This window comes from Stegostoma tigrinum, chromosome 14 (genome assembly GCF_030684315.1).
Source record: "Stegostoma tigrinum isolate sSteTig4 chromosome 14, sSteTig4.hap1, whole genome shotgun sequence".
In the NCBI taxonomy this organism is placed as follows: Eukaryota; Metazoa; Chordata; class Chondrichthyes; order Orectolobiformes; family Stegostomatidae; genus Stegostoma; species Stegostoma tigrinum.
Genome location: NC_081367.1, coordinates 67,860,292 through 67,884,079, shown reverse-complemented (window position 1 = coordinate 67,884,079; position 23,788 = coordinate 67,860,292). Strand labels below are relative to the sequence as shown.

General features: G+C 43.2%; 1 protein-coding gene across 2 annotated transcripts in view; it reads right to left on the bottom strand.

Moving 5' to 3' along the window:
• Positions 1 to 23,788, bottom strand: part of wwtr1 (WW domain containing transcription regulator 1) — a 175,844-nt gene that overhangs the window by 20,963 nt on the left and 131,093 nt on the right. Inside the window, exon 3 of one of the 2 annotated variants that reach the window (XM_048542168.2) lies at positions 11,413 to 11,526. The exons of the other annotated variant lie outside the window; for it this stretch is intronic. Within the exon in view, the coding sequence (XP_048398125.1) occupies positions 11,413 to 11,526 (114 nt within the window). The remainder of the gene's footprint in view (positions 1 to 11,412; positions 11,527 to 23,788) is intronic. 2 annotated transcript variants of the gene reach the window in all.

Here is a 23,788-nt window from a genome sequence, read left to right as displayed (position 1 = left end):
GGGACCATGCATACCAACAGTATACACTTCCCAGCAAATCAAATCAGAAAGTCACACTGTTGACTTGGGTTAGTTTGCAAGAACGTTTGGAACACAGGAATTCATAAACCAGAAAAGGCCAACAATTTGTCTTCTATCACCCTATTGAAGATTTTTCCACTTGTTCTTTCCTCCCATTCCATTTTCTCTGCCTCTCCAGCTGCTTAAAACCTGGTACCTCCCTAACTTTTTCCAGTTTCTACTGAAAAGTCATTGACCTGACGCATGTCTCCCGACAGGTACACTCAGTATAGACAGCATTATCTGTGATTTCCTTCCGAAACCCTTACTTCAGAAAGTTGTAAATTATCAACAAATTTTAAAAAGGGGCTTTGGAAGAGTCTCTGCTTGTAGATTTTATGATATTCAACTTTAGAGAACTTGACAACGAGCCTAGAGCTTACAGTAGACAGACCACAGATTGTAAACCAGCCTGATGCCATGTGAGTAAGTTAGTGCATGATATTCTGAAATGTTATAGCCTTCGTTGGAGTGCTGCCAAACGTGATTTTATATACATATTTTCAGTTTACGATGAACTTCTACTTAGTTTTCATGAATAGCCAGACTTATTCCACGATTGCAGGATGGTCTGTCCTAACTTGCTATAGTTGCACCAACAATCTAACTTGCTTGGACAGGTATAGGTAATCCATTAACAACAACAGAAGGCTTAGGGTCATGCTTGAACCATAATTAAGCAATTACTCACTCTGCCTGAGGTCTCCCCAAAGAATCCCAAGCTCTTTCAGGTTCACGCTGACCTCACCACACAAACACTATCCTCGGAGAATTGTCTGACCTGAGATGTCACCTCTTATATTCATTGATAAAATCTTTAGTTATCTCGGGCTTTGACTTGAAAGAAATTCGGAGATTTGCATATTAATCAATCGAAACCTGCATCTCCTTACTAACTGATTAAGGATTTAACAGGTGTGACTTTTAGGGTTACTAAATGCATTTGTATCAGTTGTATCATCCTTGATTTTTTACTTATAAATTCTGTGCCTTGATACTTTTCCTCTCTCATTACTCCTGAGGAAGGGGCAACACTCCGAAAGCTTGTGTGTTCAAATAAACCTGTTGGAACCTGATGTTGTGTAATTTTTGCCCTTAACCTGGCAAGAGAGCCTCAGCAGGCTTGCTGGAGAGGGACTGAATTTTCTCTGAAAGGGAAACCTGGCTAAAAAATACACAAAACAACACAGGGCAGCACTCCTTCCCCATCACAGCCACAGTGCCTCCTGTCCCTTTCGTGTCAGTGAACTGTAACCTGAGCAGGCAGGGCCTGTTTAAACAACAGGGTCCTTTCACAGGCATCAGGGGGTCAGACAGGGAGCCAACTTCAACAATGACTGAGAGATTCACCTCCCTGTTTGCTTCTTGGCGTAAAACGCCATATTTAACTGTTCCCTTTAACTCAAAAGACCCTGCTTATCTTTAACTAATTGCAATACGGCCTTTTTGTGACTGTGCAGCCTCCCACTTAACACCTCATTGAGTTGTGGAGGCCACTAGCACAGAACAAAAGGCCCTTCAACCCACTGAAGTGGCACTGGTCAAAAATAATCACCCAACTACTCTAGTCTCATCTTCGTGGCCCATTGCTTTATATGCCTTGGCATCACGAGTGTACCTCAAAATATTTCTTCAATCAGTGTTTCTGCCTGTACCATTCTCACAGGCAGAGAGTTCCAGGTTTCCCACCAGCCTCTCGGGGAGAAAAGAATTCCTCAAATCTCCTCTAAACCTTCTGCCCCTTACCTTAAATCTATGTCCCCAGTCATTGATTCCTCCATCAAAGAGAAAAGTTCCTTCCCATCTACTCTGCCAAATGTGTCTCAGTTGGTGGCCCTCTTGTCACTGTACCTGAAGAGTTTAAGCCCCATGCCAGAGATGTCTTCAATGTAGTAGATGGGTTGCCTTTAGGATGAGGTTGGAGAGTTTCAGTTACAAGAGAGATTGAACAGACTGGAGATAATGGGAACTGCAGATGCTGGAGAATTCCAAGATAATAAAATGTGAGGCTGGATGAACACAGCAGGCCAAGCAGCATCTCAGGAGCACAAAAGCTGACGTTTCGGGCCTAGACCCTTCATCAGAGGGTCCTCTGATGAAGGGTCTAGGCCCGAAACGTCAGCTTTTGTGCTCCTGAGATGCTGCTTGGCCTGCTGTGTTCATCCAGCCTCACATTTTATTATCTTGAACAGGCTGGAGTTGTTTTCCTTAGAACAGAACAGATTGAGATGGAACATGATTGAGATGGACAAGAAGGGAGGTCTGAATCCAGTCAAGTTTCCTACTGGGACACCCAATCAACTCCATAAACATTGTGGCTCATTCTCCTGATTATGGGCAACAGGCAATTAAAGACACTGTGGGGATTTTGAAAAGTCCAGGTGCACTGCTGAAAGAAAATCTTCCTTTTGCACTGCACGGTTTGACGGAGACCTGACAAAGGAGCAGCGCTCCGAAACCTTGTGAATTTAAATAAACTTGTTGGACTATAACCTGGTGTCATGCGACTTCTGATTTAGATCACATGAATCAGAGGTTTACTGTCTCATTAGAGTCCTCTGGGATTCTCCTGGGTCTCCAGGAGGCAAAGATTAATTGTCAAAGCAGCTCTTCCAAAGAGCCAGCGCGGTCACAATAGGCCAAATGGCCTCACTTCTGTACTGCAGTACTGTGATCTTACCATTTTTAAATGCTCTCCATGGGATTGGACGAGCTCTGGTGTACAATGAACACTGCATTAACCTTACAGATAGTGCAATGCTTCTGTGAAGGGGGTGCTCTGGAACTGTTTAACAGGCTTGTTTTAAGGTTGATTTCTTTTTAACCACAGACTAACATGATTTCAGCTCGACAGGGGCAAGGATGGTTGGGGGGTGTGTAACGTGCGGAGGTTGGGAGCCTGTGTGGGTTTGATCATCTGGATTTTACAAATGTCATGCAGAATACACAGAGCAAGCCATTGTGTGAAGTCACACCCACACTGTGCTCAGACATTACCCCTGCTTGGGGCTTTCTATTAGGACAGAGAAGGGAATCTGAACTGCTTTCAGATGAAAGGGGAGCAGGGTGGAAAAGGGACAATTACCATTTTTAAATGCTCTCCGTGGGATTGGATGAGCCCTGGTGTACAATGAACACTGCATTAACCTGGCAAACTCTGGCCAACTGGCCCATGCTATCCTACTCTCCAACATCCTCAGGCACTTCCAAATATCAAGTCTTAACCTGAGAGCAACGGAGACTTTGTCAAACGTTTGCGGAGAACGTCTGAAACCGTTATTTGCTCGCTTCCACCACCCCCACCCCCCCGCTTTTAACGTTTAAAACATAAAAGGCAGTATCAGTCAGCTGAAATGCTGCATGGTGTTTCAGACAAATGAAGGGGTTAACAGGGTAGGTAGAGAGAGATACCATTTCCACTAATGTGGAAATATAGAACAAGGAGGCACAGCTTTAAAGTTAAAGTTAGACTGTTCAGGAGGTGTCATCAGAACGCGCTGCCTCTCACAAAGGCCGGAGAAAATTGTGAGCTCCCATTGTGATGAGCGAGGGGCTTACTTAAAACTTCCAAAAAGGAAGTTGATAAGATTTTGTTAGGCAAAAGTATTAATGGTAATAGACAAAGCTGCATTCTAGCTGAATGGCAGATCAGCCTTTATGGGCCGAATGGCCTATCGCTGTTCCTGTGTAACACAACAAAGGGGGAATGACAACTGTTTCAATCAGTTTATTACATGTGATTGCCACATATTCATTTTGGCAAATGGCAGTCTTGCAGCTCAAACATCATTGGGCTTTACTGAGCCACAGCAGAACGAGATACTTAAAGTCTAATGGCACTTTCTTTGTTTTTAAAACTAACTGTGCTGCATCATGAGGTAATGGGAAGTGCAATCTCCAACAAGAAGCACCACCTCCAACCTGCAGCATTAATACAACAGAGGCTGTCATCACTGAGGAAGCTGTATGTGTTTTGCAGACCTCCCTGCTGGTAACTTCAAAATGTGAGCTGTGGTTCATTGGGTTGTGATATCAGAAAGCTGGGGATTCAATCCCACTTCAGAGACTTCCACACATAAGCTCCTCTCATGCTCCAGTGCAGAACAAAGGACTGTCCTGTCTTTAATACTGTCTGTTGCTCTAAATTTTAAACAGAAGCCTTATCAATCCTCTCAGGTATATTAAAAGATATACAGCACAATTTGAAAAGGCTTTCACCCTGTCATCTTATACCTGAACAAACTAAAACACTTATTTCACTGTTAATACTTTTTTTTTGTTTGAGTGACCTTCCTGTGAATGAATTGGTTACCATGTTTCCCACATCAACACTCCGTCTTTGTAATGTGCTGGAGTCTGGAACAAGGAGTATTGCCACAAAGCCAAAGTGTAGCCATCTAATAGGATAAGGGCAGCAGATACAATGGGAACACCACCACTTACAAGTTCCCCTCCAATGTGGATATTTATCGCCGCTCCTTCACTGTCACTGGGTCAAAATCCTGGAATTCTCTCCCTAAGGGCATTGTGGGTCAACTCACAGCAGGAGGACTGCAGCAGTTGAAGAAGGCAGCTCTCCATGACCTTCTCAAGGGCAACTAGGGATACTGGCCAGCAAGCAACATCCACATCCCACAAATGAATTTTCAAAAAATCAGGGTGTAGCCAGGCCATTCAGATTAAGAACAATTTTTTTCCCCTCACAAAAACAGCAGTAGAAACTCACTCCCCAGTAAACAGATGGAGGGAGCTCAATTGAAAGAATCAAAACTGGTATTGGTAGATTTTTGACAGGCAAGTCTAGATAGATGGAGTTAAGGCAGAGATCACGATGTAATTGAATAGCAGAATACATTCAAAATGCTGGTGTACTACCATTGTAAGAGTTCCATAAAGAAAGATGTCTCCAAACAGATTTTAATTTACAATTCATTACTTATTCTCCGTCAACAAAATTCTGTGCGGAACATGAAGAAACCATTTAGAGTTAACAAACAATGAAGCAGAATCTTTGCATCAAGCATTCCCAATAGAAACATGCACATAGAAACTCAGACAACGGGAATAGGAATAGGCCATTTAGCCCATCAAGCCTGGTCTACCTGATCATCCAACTCAATACAGCGTTCCTTCTTTCTGTCCATACCCTTTGATCCCTATTATCTAGCTCCATCTATCAATGTGGTTGTAATGGGAGGGCAAGAGGGATGAAGAGAGTGGTGTGGTGGCTCAGGGGTTAGCACTGCTGCCTCACAACGCTGGAGACCTGGGTTTGATTCCAGCCTTGGGCAACTGTCTGTGTGGAGTTTGCACATTCTCCCCCTGTCTCTGCAAGGGTTTGCTCCGGGTGCTCCCACAGTCCAAAGATGTGCTGGTTAGGTGGATTGGTCACGTTAAATTGTACAGGGATGTGCAGGTTGGTGAGTTAACCATGGGAAATGCGGGGTTACAGGGATAGGGTGTGGGTCTGGGTGGAATGCTCTTTGGAGGGGTTGGTGCAGAATCAGTGGGCTGAATAGCCTGTTTCTGCGCATTAGGAATTCCATGGTTCTAAAGGACAGGCGTCATACTGTAAAACCTGTCTTCAGGCAAGGGGCCAAGAGCACTAGTCTCCCCCCCCACAAGAGCACCCCTAACCCACTTCATGTTCACCATTGCTGGGGGTGGTGTTTCAGGTGTCTCCCGCCCATCAGACTCAAATGTGCCACAGGGATTGCTGTCCCTGGGGGTGGGGGAATGCCAACGTCAGGTGCCATGCACTAGCTGCCTGATTGAAAACACATGTTGGCATCGTCTTCCAGCACTTTTCTGATTCAGTCACCACATCCAGGAGTTAGCCTGCTCACTGTGCCAACAATGAGCTTCTTGTTTCAGTTAGTTGAAAGGGAGAAGCGGGAAAAAATGCAACTCATGAGAAGATCAGAGCACGCTTGGATTTAACAGTGTGCACCCTTCGATCTGTTAACCTGTGAAGCATTAGCGGTGATGAGATGTCTAATGTAAATATGCATTCAGTTTGGCCCTGGGTTTGGAAGTGCATTAATCGGGCTTTCAGCAAATGATTTGTTCGTTTCTCCTGTCAGGCTTTCACTTTATCCAGCTTTCTTGTCACAAAGGATTTTTCTCGAACAAAGGAGACCAGCCTCTTATGAAATTGGCTTCCACTTGTCGAGTTGGATCCCGTACCCATTAACCTAGTGAAGCCTGCTGCTAACACACAGTTATCCGCACACACTCCCCACCCAGATTCAAAACCTAAGGAAAAAACTGCTGGGCTGGAACTTCAATATTTGGTCATCTTTGATGCCAAATATTTAATTCCATGCTAAGCTATGCTCAGATTGTGATCAACTTGATTCAACATGTCTGGCTTTGAGAAAGCTGGCTTTATGAAAAGAGACCAGTGTGTCTAACTGAGTTTAAGGAATGCTTCAGTAGCCTGGTATTCACATCCCGAGGTTGTATAATGTTATCTGACTTTAACCTGGATTCTAGGTAATATCACACAATCTAGTTTGCATCCTAAACTGAAAGTGATTTTGGCAGGGAGGGCTAGGTAGCAAGATGCCAACTGTAACTCAGTTGGTAGCACTCTTGCTTCTGAAATACAACAGTGGGACTTGAGCACAAAAGTCACGGCTTCACTTTTGTACCGAGGAATTATCCTCACTGTCATTCATGGGATGCAAATGTCACTGCCTAGTCCACCCTTAACCCCCTGGAAAAATGATGATGGGCCTTTATGAACCGCTGCAAACCTTGGAGTGCAGGGACACTTAGGGAATGAGTCCAGGATTTTGACCCAGTGACAGTGAAGGAACAACATTACAGTTCCAAATCAGGATGGCGAGTAGCTTGGAGGAGAAATTGCAGGTGGAGGTGTTCCCATTTTTCTGCTGGATTTGTCCTTCCTGGTAGCAGAAGTCACAGATCTGGAACATACTGTGGATCCTGGCCTATCCATTTCAACGCTACAATCAAGGAAGCACACCAATGCCCTTACTTCCTCAGAAGGCTAAGGAAATTCGGCATGTCCACAGTGACTCATGTCAATTTTTGTAGATGAGCCATTGAAAGCTTCCTATCCTGGTACATCACAGCTTGGTACGGCAAATGGTCTGCCCAAGATCAGAAGAAATTACAGAGAGTTGTGAACACAGCACAGTTCATCACATAAACCAGCCTTCCTTCCACTGACTTGATCTACACTTTCCACTGCCTCAGGAAAGCAACCAACATCATCAAAGACACCTCCCACCCTGGCTTACTCTCTTCCATTGGGCAGAAGATACAAAAATGCAAAAACACATACCAACAGATTCAAGAACAGCTTTTTCCCCGCTGTTACCAAACTAATGAACAGACCTCTCACATATTTGTGTTGATCTTTCTCTGTACCTTCTCTGTGACTATATTCTGTACTCTGCTCTTGTACCTTAATGTGCTTATGCCTGGATAGCATGCAAAGCAATACTTTCCACTGTATCTTGGTACATGTGACTATGATAAATCAAATCAAAACAAAATAAGAAGACTTGGTAAGTTCCTGCAGTTTGTCTTCCAAACTGCTGCCACTGTGCAAATGAGTGGAGTGAGTAGTAAAGTTAGCGGATGTGATGTCAGTCTAAGGGTCTGTTTTGTCCTGGGTGGTGTCGAGCTTCTTGAATGTTGTTGGAGCTGCACCCATCCAGACAAGTCGGGAATATTCCATCACACTCCTGACCTGTGCCTTGCTTTGGTGAACTGGCTTTGCGGAGCCAGGAGGTGAGTTACTTGCTGAAGGATTCCTACCTTATGACCTGCTCTTGTGTATTGCAGTGTCAAACGCACCAGCGTTCAAAAGAGGAGTTAGACAAAAAATAACTTTTGTGCAAAATGGTGCCATTGCATTGTCACATTGAGCAGGAGGGTTATTCTTGGTGTCCTTGATAATTTTAACCCTCAAGCAGCATTCAGCAAAGAAACAGATCATCTGTATAATGTCACGTTGCTATTAGTGGGAGCTTCCCATGCACTAACTGGTTGATACATTTCCTGCATTACAAGTGATTGTCCTCCAGAAATAGCTGTAGAGCGCTTTGAGATGTCCAGTGGTTATGAAAGACACTGTATAATTGGCAAGTATTTCTTTTTCTTTGTGGGGTCATGTGCACATATTTCATTAAGCATTTTCAGTGCACTAGGGTGATACTAAATCAGTCAGATTGCTAGATTCAGAGAACTATGCTGCTGTAAAATAGAGCAAGTGATTACCAAACAAAAAGAAATGCACTTCCCTAATATTACGTTTCTTCGATGTGTTTTTCAGATGTGAGATTTCACTATATACTAAGTAAGTAGAACCATCTCGATGTTAAAAGTGAAAACCACAACCCTGACCCATCGCATGGAAACGACAGTTTCAAAGGGCTAAAGCCATGGGATAATACCAATGGACAAACTGCATGAAGGCACATACAATAGAATTGCTTGGTAATATAGAATTTCTACCAAAGAGACACAAAGTCAAAACTATTCATCTTGTACTCATCAGGACTAAGAGGCAAGAAAAAAGTGGCACTAATTCCTCCAGCATGAGAAGAAAGTGTTGATTAGTTGGCTTAATGTTGGTGTGGAGATGCAGCAAGAACAGTTAACTGTCAATCTTAGTTCTCCAACCAGGCAGATTGACTCTGATTGGTCCATGTGTTGTCATGGGAATGTAGCAGAAATTGGCGATCTCCATGACCCCTTTCAAAATGAAAAAGTTGCAAGGGGTGTCCAAATTCATTTAATAAAATACAGCATTCAGGTTTGTAGCCACTGTTACATACATCCCACTGCAAGGCAAACTGATCAATTGGCTTCTTCAGGAATTCTCTGCACAGGCCAGTGCTTTTAGCAAATATATGCAATTGTAGAATCACATCTAATTTGGGCATGATGTTCTGACACTTGCTAGCACAAACTGGTTGGCCATGATTAGCACATTGCCTGCCGCAAATGGTCATTGATATGTGCTTGATATGGGCTACCAGTGAATGGGCTACATGTGTGGCATCACACTGGCACAGCAACTCATACATAACATTATTCATCTTTATAGCTTGAAGACAGCATCCTGTCAGCAGAGAATAGCACCCATGCCACTTTCCTTGGGCCTGAACAGTGTCCAGTCTACCCTAGATTAGCCAGGAGAAGTGTCTCAAAACATTTGAACAGGCAAAAAGGTACCCTGTCTCTCACTGCTTCTTTGCAGTAAACCGACAAATGATTTCTGCCACCAAAAAGGAGGCTGCTGCCCAAGCCAGAAACACACTTTGTCTGCCACACAAATGAATAATGTGATGCATGAGTTTTAGCACCTGTGCGATGGCAGATATGTAGGTGACTAGCAGAACGTGTCAAACAGCAAGTCCCATTGACTATGCACATTAGGTAGACTGTCCATCGTGCTCAACCAACTCATGCTTGCAAACCAAGTGACCAACAATAGGCATGGCTCTGCTTTGGACTACTTTTACTAAACAATCGGACCATGTTAAGAACTGCACCAGAAACCAATGTAAGATTATCCATTGGGGTCGCAGCGTAATGCATTTGCAAATTCTAGAAAGATTCACACATTAACATGCAGGACCCTGACCTGGACATTGCCAATCTTTGCTGTATTCCCATGGCAACATACTAACTAATCAGACTCTACCTTCCTGGTTTGAGAACAAAGATTGAAAACAATGCTGTTCCCGCTGCATCTCCATACCAATGATGGCCTACCCAATCAGGACATGTTTCTCCTGTTATCTCCTGGCTCCTTGTTTCTTGGCTCCTGATAATTGCAGGGTGGAAAGTTTTGACTTTCTGTCTTAGCAATGGCTAGAGTACAAAGTGTATAGAATTAGTCCAATGGACATGTGGATGATTTCCTTTACAGATAAAGATCACGTGCATTGACTTAGGCCAATGGGGTAGGGGATGGATCCCTGTACCAGAGAACACCACATAAACGGAGCACTGCTATACAAGAAGCTGCGGCTTAAGGTGAAGAACAGAGGTAATTTTGACTACGATAGTGTCACATAGCCTATATTAATACAATCGTCCATTATATATTTGTTCATATGTGCAATGCCTGAACACACTGATAAAAGCAAATTACAGTTATATAGTTCTCTAGGCACAATCAGATGAGAACTGGCACAGAATCAAGGAAGAGATATTAGGTCAGATGACCAAAAGTTTGGTTAAAGAGCTAAGATGGGGAGCAAGCGAGGTTGGTCAGGGGTATTCCAGAGTTTGGGATCTAAATGGCTAAAGACCTGGCTGTCAATAGTCGGTTGATGAGTTGAGGAGCACAAAGTTCTCAGACAGTTTTAGTTTAGAAAGAGATTTTGCAGGTGAGGACACACAAGGCTAGGGGAAGATAGAAATACGACGATAAGATTTATAAAATTGATAATGAACAGAAAACTGAGCAGCATTTGTAACGTACACCTTCTTTGGACATAGCTGACGCACAGAAAATCTACAGCAAAGCTGCGCTCTGATGTTTGATTTGAAAGCACAAAACTCAAAAATACAGAAGCAATGAGGCACCCCATGAATCAATAAAAGTCTGCCTTAGTCACATTGAGAAATTTGATGACTATTCTGCAGAAGATCCTTCGAAGAGTAGTCCCAACACTTTATTGTAACATTAGTCGGATCCTTTTGCCTGATTGCAAATTTCTAGCCTGAAAGCTAGCACATAGCAATAAATATTTTAACTCGGTAGGTATTGGAATACTTTGGCGCATACAAGGAGGGACTGGTTGGCTGGACATTTGAAATTAAACAACAAGGAAATTGTAATAGTTATGAATGGGGATCATGTTGCATGGACATGCACTAGGTAAGTAACTGTCATTTCACCTTGGAACCTTGGGTTCAAATCCAATAGAAGGGACGAAAGGTGATTATTGGTTCAAATACCCAAAAAATCTAGGACAATTGGCCACTTTTCAGTTCAGCCATGAGTGGATACAAGCCCAGGTCACAGCTGTCTGGAATTCAGCTCAAATTTAAGCAAATCCACATTGAAGAGGGTAGGGCACATGCTAATGTTAATGTGCCCACCAAGTCTAAGCATCATTGTCAGGGATGCTAATGCAAAGTAAGCTCTGAACCAAGACTGGACTGTGTCATTAATCCTGGCTCGCCTTACAGAGTATTGCAGAAATTGGCTAATCCAGGTAAGGAACTGAAACAGTCAGTCACCTCTCACCAAACTAGGAATCTGAATGGTTCAGGTTCCCAGCAAAGCTGTACACTTGTACAGGAATGTGTCATGGGGTTGGGGGGAGGGGGTCAGCTAGTAGTTTTATTGGTTCTTACTGCTGCGTTGATCCAATCTTGGGTCGAGCCAGGAGGTTGTCTTGGTTTTGTGGTTGGTGAAGTATATTTCTCCCTCGGGTGTCACTGCTTGTTCCCACCCTTCAGGCATTGGCCCTGTTTAAATGGAAACACCACGAGAATCACCCATGAGACTTCTTCCAGTTTTGAGATGTTTTTCTTTGCAAAACAATGTCTGATGTTGGAAACCACAACCAGCAATTCCAACCGATATCGAGAATCAAGTTTCTCTGTTTCCCCAACCACAAGAACTGTAGATGGCCCCAGCGCTGCACAGTTTGGAATGGCTACCTCAAAACCAAGTGGAATGGATATTCAAAGGCTGAAATTATGAGGAAGTAGGACTTATTTGTAGGCCCATTTTTGAACCTGAAATGGACACCATGCACAGAGTTTCCTTCTCAGATAGAATCCCTACAATGCGGAATAAAGCTATTTGGCCCATTGAGTCTCACCAACACTCCCAGGAATATCCCACATGGAACCCCACCATATCCCAGTATTTCTCACGGCTAACCCATGTAGCCGGCACATTCCTGGACACTATGAAGCAATTTAGCATGGCCAATCCACACTAACCTACACATCCTTGGACCATGGGAGGAAACTGGCGCACCCATACGAAACCCACGCAGACAAAGGGAGAATGTGCAAACCCCACACACATAGCGATTGAACCTGGGTACCTGGCACTGTAGGCCATCATGCTGCCCAATTACTAGACCCAAGGACAGCACAAAATGATTTGTATTAGTCAGCCAGCACATTTGACCAGGAAAGTCTGTTGAATTGGACGGAAGCAACAGTCCCTCTGGCCTGTGTGGCTGCATGCTGTCATGGGTCAGTATTGGCTTCTGGATATATTGTCCTCAGAAAGAGCGCAATGGAGGTTTACAAGAATGATACCTGGAGTTCAGGGGTTAAGTTATGAATAGAGATTATACAAATTAAGTCTGTTTTCTCTAGAATCTAGAAGGGTAAACAGTGATATGATCACTGTCTTCAAGATAATAACATGAAAAGACAGGGTAGGCAAACAGAAACTATTTCCACCAGTTGGATATTCTAGAATTAAACGTATAGTCTGAGAACTATGGCCAGACCATTCAGGAGAGATATTAGAAAGCACTTCTACACACAAAGGGTGGGAGAGGTTTGAAATTCTCTTCCACAAATGGCAGTGGATGCTGGGTCAGTTGTCAATTTTAAATCCGAGATAGATATGTATTTTTTTCAGCAAAGTTTTTATGGGATATGGGCCAAAAGCAGGTTATATGGAGTTAGGCCACAGATCAGCCATGACCTCATTGAATGGTGGAACAGGCTCAAGGGGCTGAATGGCCTACTCGGGTTCCTGTGTGGTTCCAGAGGTTGCTGCTGTACATGGACTCCAAAGATCCCCCACAGAGGGGAGGGCAATGAATCGAAGGAATGCTGGGTGGAAGGCAGGTTGCTGGTGGTACTACCTGGAGGTGAAGTTGAGCAATGGAGCAGGACCAGTGTGTTGGAATTCTCTCGCAAATGGCACGGTCGGGGTAATTAAACCCAACATAGTGCAGCAGTTCAAGAAGGAAGCTCACATCCACTTCCTTAAGGGCAACTAGGGATCAGTAATAAATGTTGCCCAGCGAACACCGCCCACTTCCCACAAATAGATGCTTTTTTAGGAAAGGCAGCTAGGTCTTGTTTTACACTTGTACATGCAGGTTGGAATATGAGCCACATAGAAGTTGGAATTATAATCAGATGCAGGTTGGGGATATTAGCCTGCCACATGAGCATGGGAGCAGCTCCCTGGTCAGCTGAAATCTCCTGGCAGGTGAAACCTGGACTGATAAAGGACAGATAAGTATCAAAAAGAAATTTAATTTCCTTATGGGCAAGATTTGTGCCTCTGGGCAATCTTATCCAATGCTAGAGTATTCCACATCCTTACCTTCCATTGTTCTACCATCAGCAGCTGCAGTTTCAGATCCTAAAATCTGGAATTCCCTGCTTAAATATTTCTATTGTTCTACCTTTCTCAGGTTGTTCCTTATAACCTACACCTTTGAACATAAAGTGCTGACTGCAAATGTCTTCAGTATCAAAATCTGCCTGTCTATCTCTCCTGTCTAGAGTCTGGAAATGTTCCACTCTGCTTGAATCAATATCAACATGGCAGTTTGGGAACGTGAGTGAATGGAGGCACTTTGTTGACCTCACTTCTCAATGATTCATTTTCATTTACTGATGTTCCAGAACAGGCTCACCTTTTACTGAGGCATGAACCTGGTTTCTCAGTATCTAACTGAGAATATCACACTGCAACCTGCATGTTGCCAAATCGTTCATATTGGACTGTTCCCATCCTTCTGACTGCTACAGTATTTCAGTACTGGTCCAACAAGACTTTCTTCTTCTTCGAAGTTGTCGGACTGATTGGGAAATTGCACCTTGTAACCTTTTCCGTGCATCTGATCATTCACAAATGAATGCCTTTGCCTAAATGCACAGGCAACACAACGGAGCCAAAGGATTTGTGTTTGAACCAGTGAGCTTGCTGAACAAGAAAAGGGCTTTATCACGACATCGTGCACAGGTTTTTAAAAGGAAATAAATTCTCAACACTCTCTCATGAATTGGTGGTTAGGTCTCATTTTGAATGGAGACAAGTATTGTCACCCCATCTGAAAAGGCTTCAACACTTCAAAGCGTGTGCTTTTTACTGCGTGCTCTTTAGGCTTAATTTTAGCCTTTCCGACATGGTAGGAATGGGAGTGCTCTCTGGGCAATTAGAGATGAACAATAAATGCTGCCTAGCCAGCAACACCCTCATCCCATGAATGAATAAAGATACCAACAGGGTATACATCCAGCAAACATTTCTCTCAACTGTTCACCTCCCTTACTACTCTGAATATCTATTGACACCAGATCTGGTCCCCTCCAAGATATCGGTGCTCAACTAATTCTAGCTTCTTTGTGAATTCTCATTTGAACTGTTGTGGTATTGACAGCTGCCTAGCCTCTAAACCCTGGAATGCCCCTCCCTAAAGCTTCGTACATTTCTAGCATTCTCCATTAAAACACACCTTAACACCTCAAACTTTCCGTCATCCATTTCTATATCTCATTATGTGGTTCAGTGTCAACCTTTCTCTCACTATGTTCCCAGAAAGCATTGCGGGATATTTCACCGTGATGAAGCTGCTACAACAACGTCAGTTGGTTTTGCTATAGCTGAACTCCATGAAGGATGTGGAATAAAGACCTACACCAATTGGAGTCACAAATCAGGCATAGTCTCATTAAATGTGGGAGCAGGCTTGAGCAACTTAGAATCACAGACTCCTACAGTGTTGAAGCAGGCCATTCAGCCCATTGAGTCTACAGCAACCTTCTGAAGAGCATCTTACTCAGACCCATCCCCTATTATATCCCTGTAACCCTGCATTTCCCATGGCTAATCAGCTTAGCCTACACATCTCTGGACACTAGGGGCAATCTAGCATGACCAATCCACCTAACCTGCACATCTTTGGACTGTGGGAGGAAACCTATGCATACAATGTGCAAATTCCACACAGACAGTTGGCCGAATGTAGAATCAAGCCCAGGTCCTTGGCACTGTGAGGCAGCAGTGCTAACCACTGAGCAAACTGCTACGTGACCTCTATCTGTTCTTCTTGAATGGAGAATCCAGAACCAGGGGTCATAGTTTAAGGATACATGGTAAGCCATTTAGAATTGAGATGAAGAAAAATGTCTTCACCCACAGTGAATGGCTGAGCCCAAAATATTGAATGTTGTCAAGAAGGAGTTAGATATAGTTCTCAAGGCTAAAGGGATCAAAGGGTATGGCGACAACGCAGGGACCGGGTACAGATTGGATGATCAGCCATGATCATTTTGAATGGCATAGCAGGCTCAAAGAGTTGAGTGGTATACTCCTGCTCCTATTTTCTCTGTTTCTAATCTGATGTTCTGTCGAGTTGTTTCTAGACAGGCCAAATAAATGGACAAGGTCCCATTCCTTGAACTTCAGCCTGATATCTCAGCTCCCATATCAAAAATGCAAGAGTTGGTTTGCTTCCCTCTCAACTGTTCATACACAGCAGATAATGGCCAAGCATCCAGGACTGTCCTGGACTCTCCAGGAGCAGTAAAGTAATCTGGACAGTATTGTGAACAACCAAGTAGATAAAACATAGGAGCGCAGGGGCATGGATACAGCGAGTAGCTAAGGTCTTTTCCCCAGGGGACGGGAGTCCAAAACTGGAAGGTATAGATTTAAGGTGAGAGGGGCAAGATATAAAAGGGACCTAAGGGGCAACTTTTTTTACACAGAGGGTGGTGCATATATGGAATGAGCTGCCAGAAGAAGTGGTGGAGGCTGGTACAATTACAACATTTTAAAGGCATCTGCTTAGGTACATGAATAGGAAGGCTTTAGAGGGATATGGAACTAATGCTGGCAAATGGGACCAGAATAAGTCAGGATGGTCAGCATGAACAAGTTGGACCAAAAGGTCTGTGTCCATGCTGTGCATTTCTATGACTGTTTTTTCCCCTTGAATGTTTCAGTCTCTAGGTTGTAAGATGGGAAGAAAAGGCTGCTAAACCAGGTGAATGTTGAAACCTGTAATGTATGCAGTTGGTCTGAGGGAGTGCCTTTAGATCACGAAAGATGGTGGTGTAATTCCACTCCTCTAGTTATCCAAACACAATACTCTAGGTGTGTAGGTTCAAATCCTATCACAGTTGCTGGTGGCACTCCCATTCTGTTTAGGGGCTCTTGTGAAACAGTGGTTGGTTCCCCATCTGTGATTAGAGGCCATTGTGCAAATTCTACCTGCTCCAGATGTATGTCTGATTAGGTTAATTAGAAGCATCTATGTGCAGTTGGCAAATCTAATTGCAAGGCAGCTTTACCAGTCTGGTTACAGGGAATGCCCTTTAATTGCTCACAGCATTGTTACGTCTGCTATTAAAGGCATAATTATACCTCATTGCAAAGCAGAGTGTTGCAAAGATGCTTCATCCTGATACCTTGCAAGGGATAATTGTGAAAGTTAAAGGTGTGACTTTCCTTTCTCACAGTTGTAATTCTGAAAGCAAATATAACCAATCCCTCTGTATAATTGGGACATTGTTGAATAACATGATTCCCTCTCTGAGCACCTACCAGGGCCAGATACAAAGGCAGCTTATTCCAAAGATCTGTGTCATCGAATTCATTTCACTAACAATAATTTTAACTGGAAGAGGAAGTAATGGGTTATTTATTGACAGTTGCAAAATAATTTCCCAATAATTGAATGACCAGCATAGATAGCTGGCTGTGGCATTCAAAGTTACAACAGTGATGCTGTTTGAGTGATAAATATTGAAAAAGAAAACTGGGAGAACTTCGCTACTCAACTTCATATGCATTTTATAGGCTCTTGTCACACCCACTGGAGACAGGAAATTGGGCTTTGGACTAACGTCTCAAGAGAAAGGCAGTGCAACACTGAAACAGTTCCGAGGGAGGGTCACCAGAGCCGAAAAGTTAACTTTGTTTATTTTCCTGATTTACAGCATCCACAGTTCTTTCGGTCTGGATATGTGCTTAGTGGTACACCAGGTTCTCACAGCCTAGTGGTATTACCCCTTCTTCAAATGTCCAGGTTCAAGTTCAACTTCAAGATTCAAAGAGTTTTGAATGTGTGTTATAAGTCATCCAACCAGGTTGACATTTAAAAAGAAAATAGTAACTTTATATAAGATAATAAAATGTGAGGCTGGATGAACACAGCAGGCCAAGCAGCATCTCAGGAGCGCAAAAGCTGATGTTTCGGGCCTAGACCCTTCATCAGAGTCTAGGCCTGAAACGTCAGCTTTTGCGCTCCTGAGATGCTGCTTGGCCTGCTGTGTTCATCCAGCCTCACATTTTATTATCTTGGATTCTCCAGCATCTGCAGTTCCCATTATCTCTGATAGTAACTTTATATGTTTTATTCACAATTAGTCCTGCAAATCAAGTTTTCATTTAACTGCACATACTATCAACCCAGATGGGAACATTTAGTTCCCCTTAGAAAAGCCAATACTATGTGGAGTGGGACTTGAACCTTCAGATTTTGAGACAAAAGTGTGACTGACAGAGCCTCAAGTTCACCCACAGACTGTTCAGAAGATGCAGAAGCTTGAACACACCCACCAATAGGTTCAAGAAGTGCTGCCGTTATTAGACTGCTGAATGGACCTGTCTAACTTCAAGTAATTGTTGATCTTGTTTTGTGAACATTCTGTGCAGTTGTAACCTTGTATGCCTCGCTCTCCCTAAGCATCCTTGTTTATAATGATCTGCCTAAACTGCTAACAAAACAAAGCTTTTCACTGTACTTGGGTACGTGTGAGTACAATAAATCAAATCAAATCAGGTTCAGTCAACAATTTAAGAGCTAACAGGACACTGTATGGGGACGCAGAACAATTAATAAGGACTCTAAACATCTGCAGGTAAATGGAGTCGCAGCATAACCTCATCCTGGTCAGTATGGTTATCATCCTGGATAACATCTTGTGGCATTTGCCACCCCTCCCGGTACTAGGTAAGGCTGGTGTGAGGCAATTTGCTGCTCCCAATTAATCCTCTTTTGTCTTTAACAGAAATTGCTTGAGAAACCCAGCAGGCCTGGCAGCATCTGTGGAGGGAAAGCAGAGTTAACAGTTCACATCAGAAAGCTAACTCTGCTTTCTCTCCACAGATGCTGCAGGTCTGCTGCATTTCTCCAGCAATTGCTGTTTTTGTTTCGGTTATGCCATCCGCAGTTCTTTGTTTTATTTCACTCTTTTGTCTTTGTTTACTCTGTGAGCCATTGCATGATTAATGACAGAGAATAAACCACTGCAGAGTGACCACAGAAGAGGCATCGGTCTGACAGCAATTAGAAATATAGCAATAAATACAACCACATCTTGTCAGGCATAACTGACAGGATTTTCAGGAGGTTGTACAGTTACGTCTGCCCCCTACCTTGGATCTCCAGTGGACTTTATGGGGGAGACGATGGCCTAGTGGTATTATTGCTGGGCTGTTAATCCAGAGACCTGAACAATGTTCTAGGCACCTGGGTTCGAATCCTGCCACGGAAGATGGTGAAATTTGAATTCAATAAATATTTGGAATTAAGAATCTTATGATGACTGTGAATCCATTATTGATTTGTTGGAGAAAAGCTCATCGGATTCACTAATGTCCTTCAGGGAAGGAAACTGCCATCCTGACCTCATCTGGCCTATATGTAATTCCAGACAACAGCAATGTGGTTGAGTCTTAACTGCCTTCTGGGCAATGAATGCTGCATAGCCAGTAACACCCTCATCCCACAAAGGAAAAAAAAATCTTTGTCTCCACCTACAGACTATGTGACATCAGAGGAAATAGGTGGAGCCAATGTAACATGAACATGAATCCCTTCAGAACCATTATCCGATACAACATTCAGTAAGAGACTTTCCAACTGAATTATCTTTGCTGGAGAGTAAAGAACCGTATAGTTGGTGCCATGAATTCCTTCTGGAAAATAATCAGAATTCCTGGCTTTTCCGAATGGGAAAAAGAAGCTAAAATAAAATAATCACATACTCTGAAGCTAGATTTACCACTATTGTCCCAAGCATGTTGACAAGTTTCCACTAAAAACTTAACGAAGATGTAAAAGACCTGCCTCCCATTCTAATAAGTCTTTGGTAACAACTCCAAGCTCTGGAAGGAGCTGAGCTCAAATTCACGTACACGGACGCAAAATGCCCAACAAATATGCAACAATGAGTGTGCAGATATGCACATGTGCACAAATATTTGCGCACACACACACATACATAAAAGACCTGCCTCCCATTCTAATAAGTCTTTGGTAACAACTCCAAGCTCTGGAAGGATCTGCGCTCAAATTCACGTACACGGACGCAAAATGCCCAACAAATATGCAACAATGAGTGTGCAGATATGCACATGTGCACAAATATTTGCGCACACACACACATACATAAAAGACCTGCCTCCCATTCTAATAAGTCTTTGGTAACAACTCCAAGCTCTGGAAGGAGCTGTGCTCAAATTCACGTACACGGACGCAAAATGCCCAACAAATATGCAACAATGAGTGTGCAGATATGCACATGTGCACAAATATTTGCGCACACACACACATACATAAAAGACCTGCCTCCCATTCTAATAAGTCTTTGGTAACAACTCCAAGCTCTGGAAGGAGCTGCGCTCAAATTCACGTACACGGACGCAAAATGCCCAACAAATATGCAACAATGAGTGTGCAGATATGCACATGTGCACAAATATTTGTGCACACACACACATACATAAAAGACCTGCCTCCCATTCTAATAAGTCTTTGGTAACAACTCCAAGCTCTGGAAGGAGCTGCGCTCAAATTCACGTACACGGACGCAAAATGCCCAACAAATATGCAACAATGAGTGTGCAGATATGCACACAATAACAATGCACACGTGCACAAATATTTGTGCACACACACACACACACACACACACACACACACACATACATAAACAAAGCACACATAAAAATTAAAAACCAAAAGAACTGCAAATGCTGTAAATCAGGAAAGAAAACAAAGTTGCTGGAAAAGCTCAGCAGGTCTGGCAGCATCTGTGCAGGAGAAAACAGAGTTAACATATCGGGTCCCATGACCTTTCCTCAGAACGGACCCAAAACGTTAACTCTGTTTTCTCCTCCACAGATGCTGCCTGGCCTGCTCAGCTTTTCCAGCAACTTTGTTTTTGTTGCACATAAGAATTACCATGCAACTGGACAAACTACAAATTCTGTTTTCTCCCTAACCACAAATTACACTGATGCTTGTGTATCTGTTTACTTTGCCCTGCTTTTTTTTTCAATTCTATGACATCCCTAGGATCAACTCGAAGAACCAGGGCACTTTAGCAAGGCTCAACAAGATGAAGGGCATAAGTTGCAGGGCAGCAGAACCCTTCTCCACATCTGGCATCAGCTATTGACATGAAGGGGCTCCAGAATCCATGGCACAATCTCTGTCAACCTCAGAGGAGTGTCCATATCGCACAGATATGGATTTTCTGAACTCGGTCCCAGTTCTCTTATGGCTTGTATTTGCTTAGGTTTCATTCCAGAAGACTGGAATCAGATTACATTCATCTTTGAAACCTGACCTCTCCTTTCACTTTGGCAGAATTGTGTTGTTTGTTAAAGTACAATTGTTGCTGGGATCATGATGCTGCTTTCAGTAAGGCAGGCTCCTTGAATGCTCCCTAAGCAAGGGCACTGTAAATAAACATGGCTTCAGACAGCCAATTACTACTGTATTGCGGCAGCTTCTCTCTGCGGAATCTGACTCCAAAGAAGAACTTGAACAAAATCAAGATGGCTGAGAGTGCATTTTGTGCACTTTAAGTTTCCAGAGAGTCATAGGAAGATCTAACAGAGCAGGAGGTCATTTGGCCCATTGTATCTGTGCTGACTGTCTGGTTACATTTTCCAATTTGTCCCAACACTCTGCTCCTCCCAATTTAAAACCTGCAGCACTTATTCTAAAAGCACTTCCTGGTTTCATGACTATTGGGCAAGGTGGTGGGACTGTAGTAATGTCATGGGTCAATAATCCTGAGTCTCAGGCCAATGTTCTGGGCTCAGGGATACAAATCCCACTAGAACAGAAAATTGCTATAGAAACTCAGCAGTCGAGTTCATTCTTTGAACCTAATAACTCTTCCATAGCAATTCAGAGTTTCTCCAGCGATTTCTGCTTTCAGTTCAGATCTTCAGCATCCACAGTTCTTTGTCTTATTTTAGAGGCAAATGACACAGCCTGGTTCAACTCCTCTTGTCAATATTTTCCTAATCAACCTGTTCAGAAATGCTACAACACACCTCTGTAGCAGGTGGATCTGAAGCCCAGTCTCCTGGCTCAGCAGTAGGGACACTACCACCAAACATTTACAACTCTACTTCTACGTTTGGAAATGAACATACAGCACCTTCCTTTTGAAGTGCCACTGACTTCTTTCTTCCTTTTAGCAGGGCAGATGTTGAAATTTGAGCACATTAAATATCTGTAACTAAAACTACATAGTCTGATGGTGATTGTAATAGAAACCCACCTAACTCATTGATGCTCTGCAGGGAGACAAGTCGGTCATCGGCAATGATATGCAGAAGGATCTTGGGGTTCAAGTACATAGCTCCCTGAAAGTAGCCATGCAAGTCGATAGGGTGGTAAAGAAGGCATATGGCATGGGAAATTGAGTCAGGATGTCATATTGCATCTTTTTAAGACTTTGGTTAGGCCTCATTTAGAGTATTGTGTTCAATTCTGGTTGCCACGTTACAGGGAGGATGTGGAGGTTTTGGAGCAGATGCAGAAGAGTTTTACCAGGATGCTGCCTGGATTAGAGGGTATGAGCTATGACGAGAGACTAGAAAAACTAAGTTTGTTTTCTCTTTAGTGGCACAGGCTGAGGGGAGACTTGATACAAGTCTATAAAATTATGAGATGCATAGATAGGGTTGACGGTCAGAATCTTTTACCCAGAGTTGAAATTTCTACTTCTAGAGGGCATGCATTTAAGGTTAGAGGGGAAAGTTCAAAGGGGACGTGAGGGGTAATACAGAGAGGGTGGTGGGAGTCTGGAATGTGCTGCCAGGGATGGCGGTGGAGGTAGACACATTAGGGGTATTTAAGATACTTCTAGATAAGTGCATGAATATGCAAGGAATGGAGGAATATGGATGAAAGGCAGGCAGAAGGGATTAATTTAAGTTGGCATCATGTTCTGCTTGACATCATGGGCCAAAGAACTAGGGATTCCTGTGCTGTACAGTTATGCCTTCTGTGTTCCATTTGTACTGATTGGAACAAGGTCAGCCAGGTAGACCTCATAGAATATGAGTTCCCTGATTGGGGCTATTAACCTGGTCCAATCAGGGAGCACTGGCCAACAGATCCTGCTCACTCTAGGAGCTGGCTCTGAGCTAGCTGGGTTAGTGTCCTGTACAATGCACATATAAATAGAGGGTGACTTGGTGACAGGATACCAGCCTTTGTGGAGTTATTTCACCAGCTTTACTAGGTCTGATGGTCAGTACATCTCCATTGATGCTGGACCCAATGAGAAATAAATACAGGCCACCCTGGTAGTGCCTTTATCCCATAAATAAATTAATGGATTAGCCTAGGGAGTAATGTTAGTGGAAGGAGATGATATAAACAGCTGCAACGTTACTGAGCTACTGCTCCTGAACTAACACTCTGGATACATGAATACCTGTACCCATCACGCCAGATTGGAAAATTTGAATTCAATTAATTAATCTGTGAAATAACTTTAATCTGGTTAAAAATGATCATGAAGCTACAGAATTATAACAAAATAATCTCCTTTAGGGAAGGAAACCTGCTATCCTTATCTGTTAGGAATTAATTTTGCCTTCACTGTCACAGTAATGTTGTTGCCTTTGAACTGCCCCCCTGAAATGAAAGTGTAAACCATTCAGTGTCTGTGTACAAACCGAGATAAGGCTGACTGCAGCCACTCAGGAAAGTGACAACCTCTCAATTGCAATTGAAGAGGGCCACTAAATGTTGACCTTGCCAGTGGCTCCTGCATCTTCAGGTGGCTCAGATATTACAACAGGGTATCTGGGAATGGACAGTGTCTTGACTGGCATCTTTCTGATTCAGGCTAGCACTGTATCGAAATATCAAGGGATTGCAATATCAAAAATAGCAAGTCGCTCTTCAAACGAGAGCAGGACCCTCTCATGGTGCTTTGTCTAACATTATTCCCTCAACCAGCATCACTGAAAGCAGATTATCTGTTTAATATTCTTGCTGTTTATGGCGCCTTGCTGTGTGAAAATAGCTACCATGCATGTTTTCAAACTAATAGCCTCAGCATTTCAAACCAATTTGCCTTAGGAGACATTGCTGGGAGACAAGATTAGCCACTCCAGAAACAAAGGCTTTTTCTCCGCCCCACCCTCCCCTCCCCCTTTGTTTGAAATGATTCCTTCATTCATCTATCAAATCTTACAAGGAAAGCTGTTCAGCCCATCACCCATGTACCCACTCTTTGAAAGAGCTATCAACCAATTAGTCTCTGTTCCCTGCCCTTTCCCCTAAGTGCTGCAAACGCTTCTTTTTCAAGTTATCCAACAAGTTCCCTTTTGAAAATCACTGCTTCGACCAGCCTTTCAGACAGTACAATCCCTAAGTCCCTGATAAGTTTTGGAAAGCCTGTAAAATGTTCCTCTCTGCATATCTGTGCGGAGTGCTTGGCCACTTTGGCAGAGAAGGAAGAAAAGTGAAGT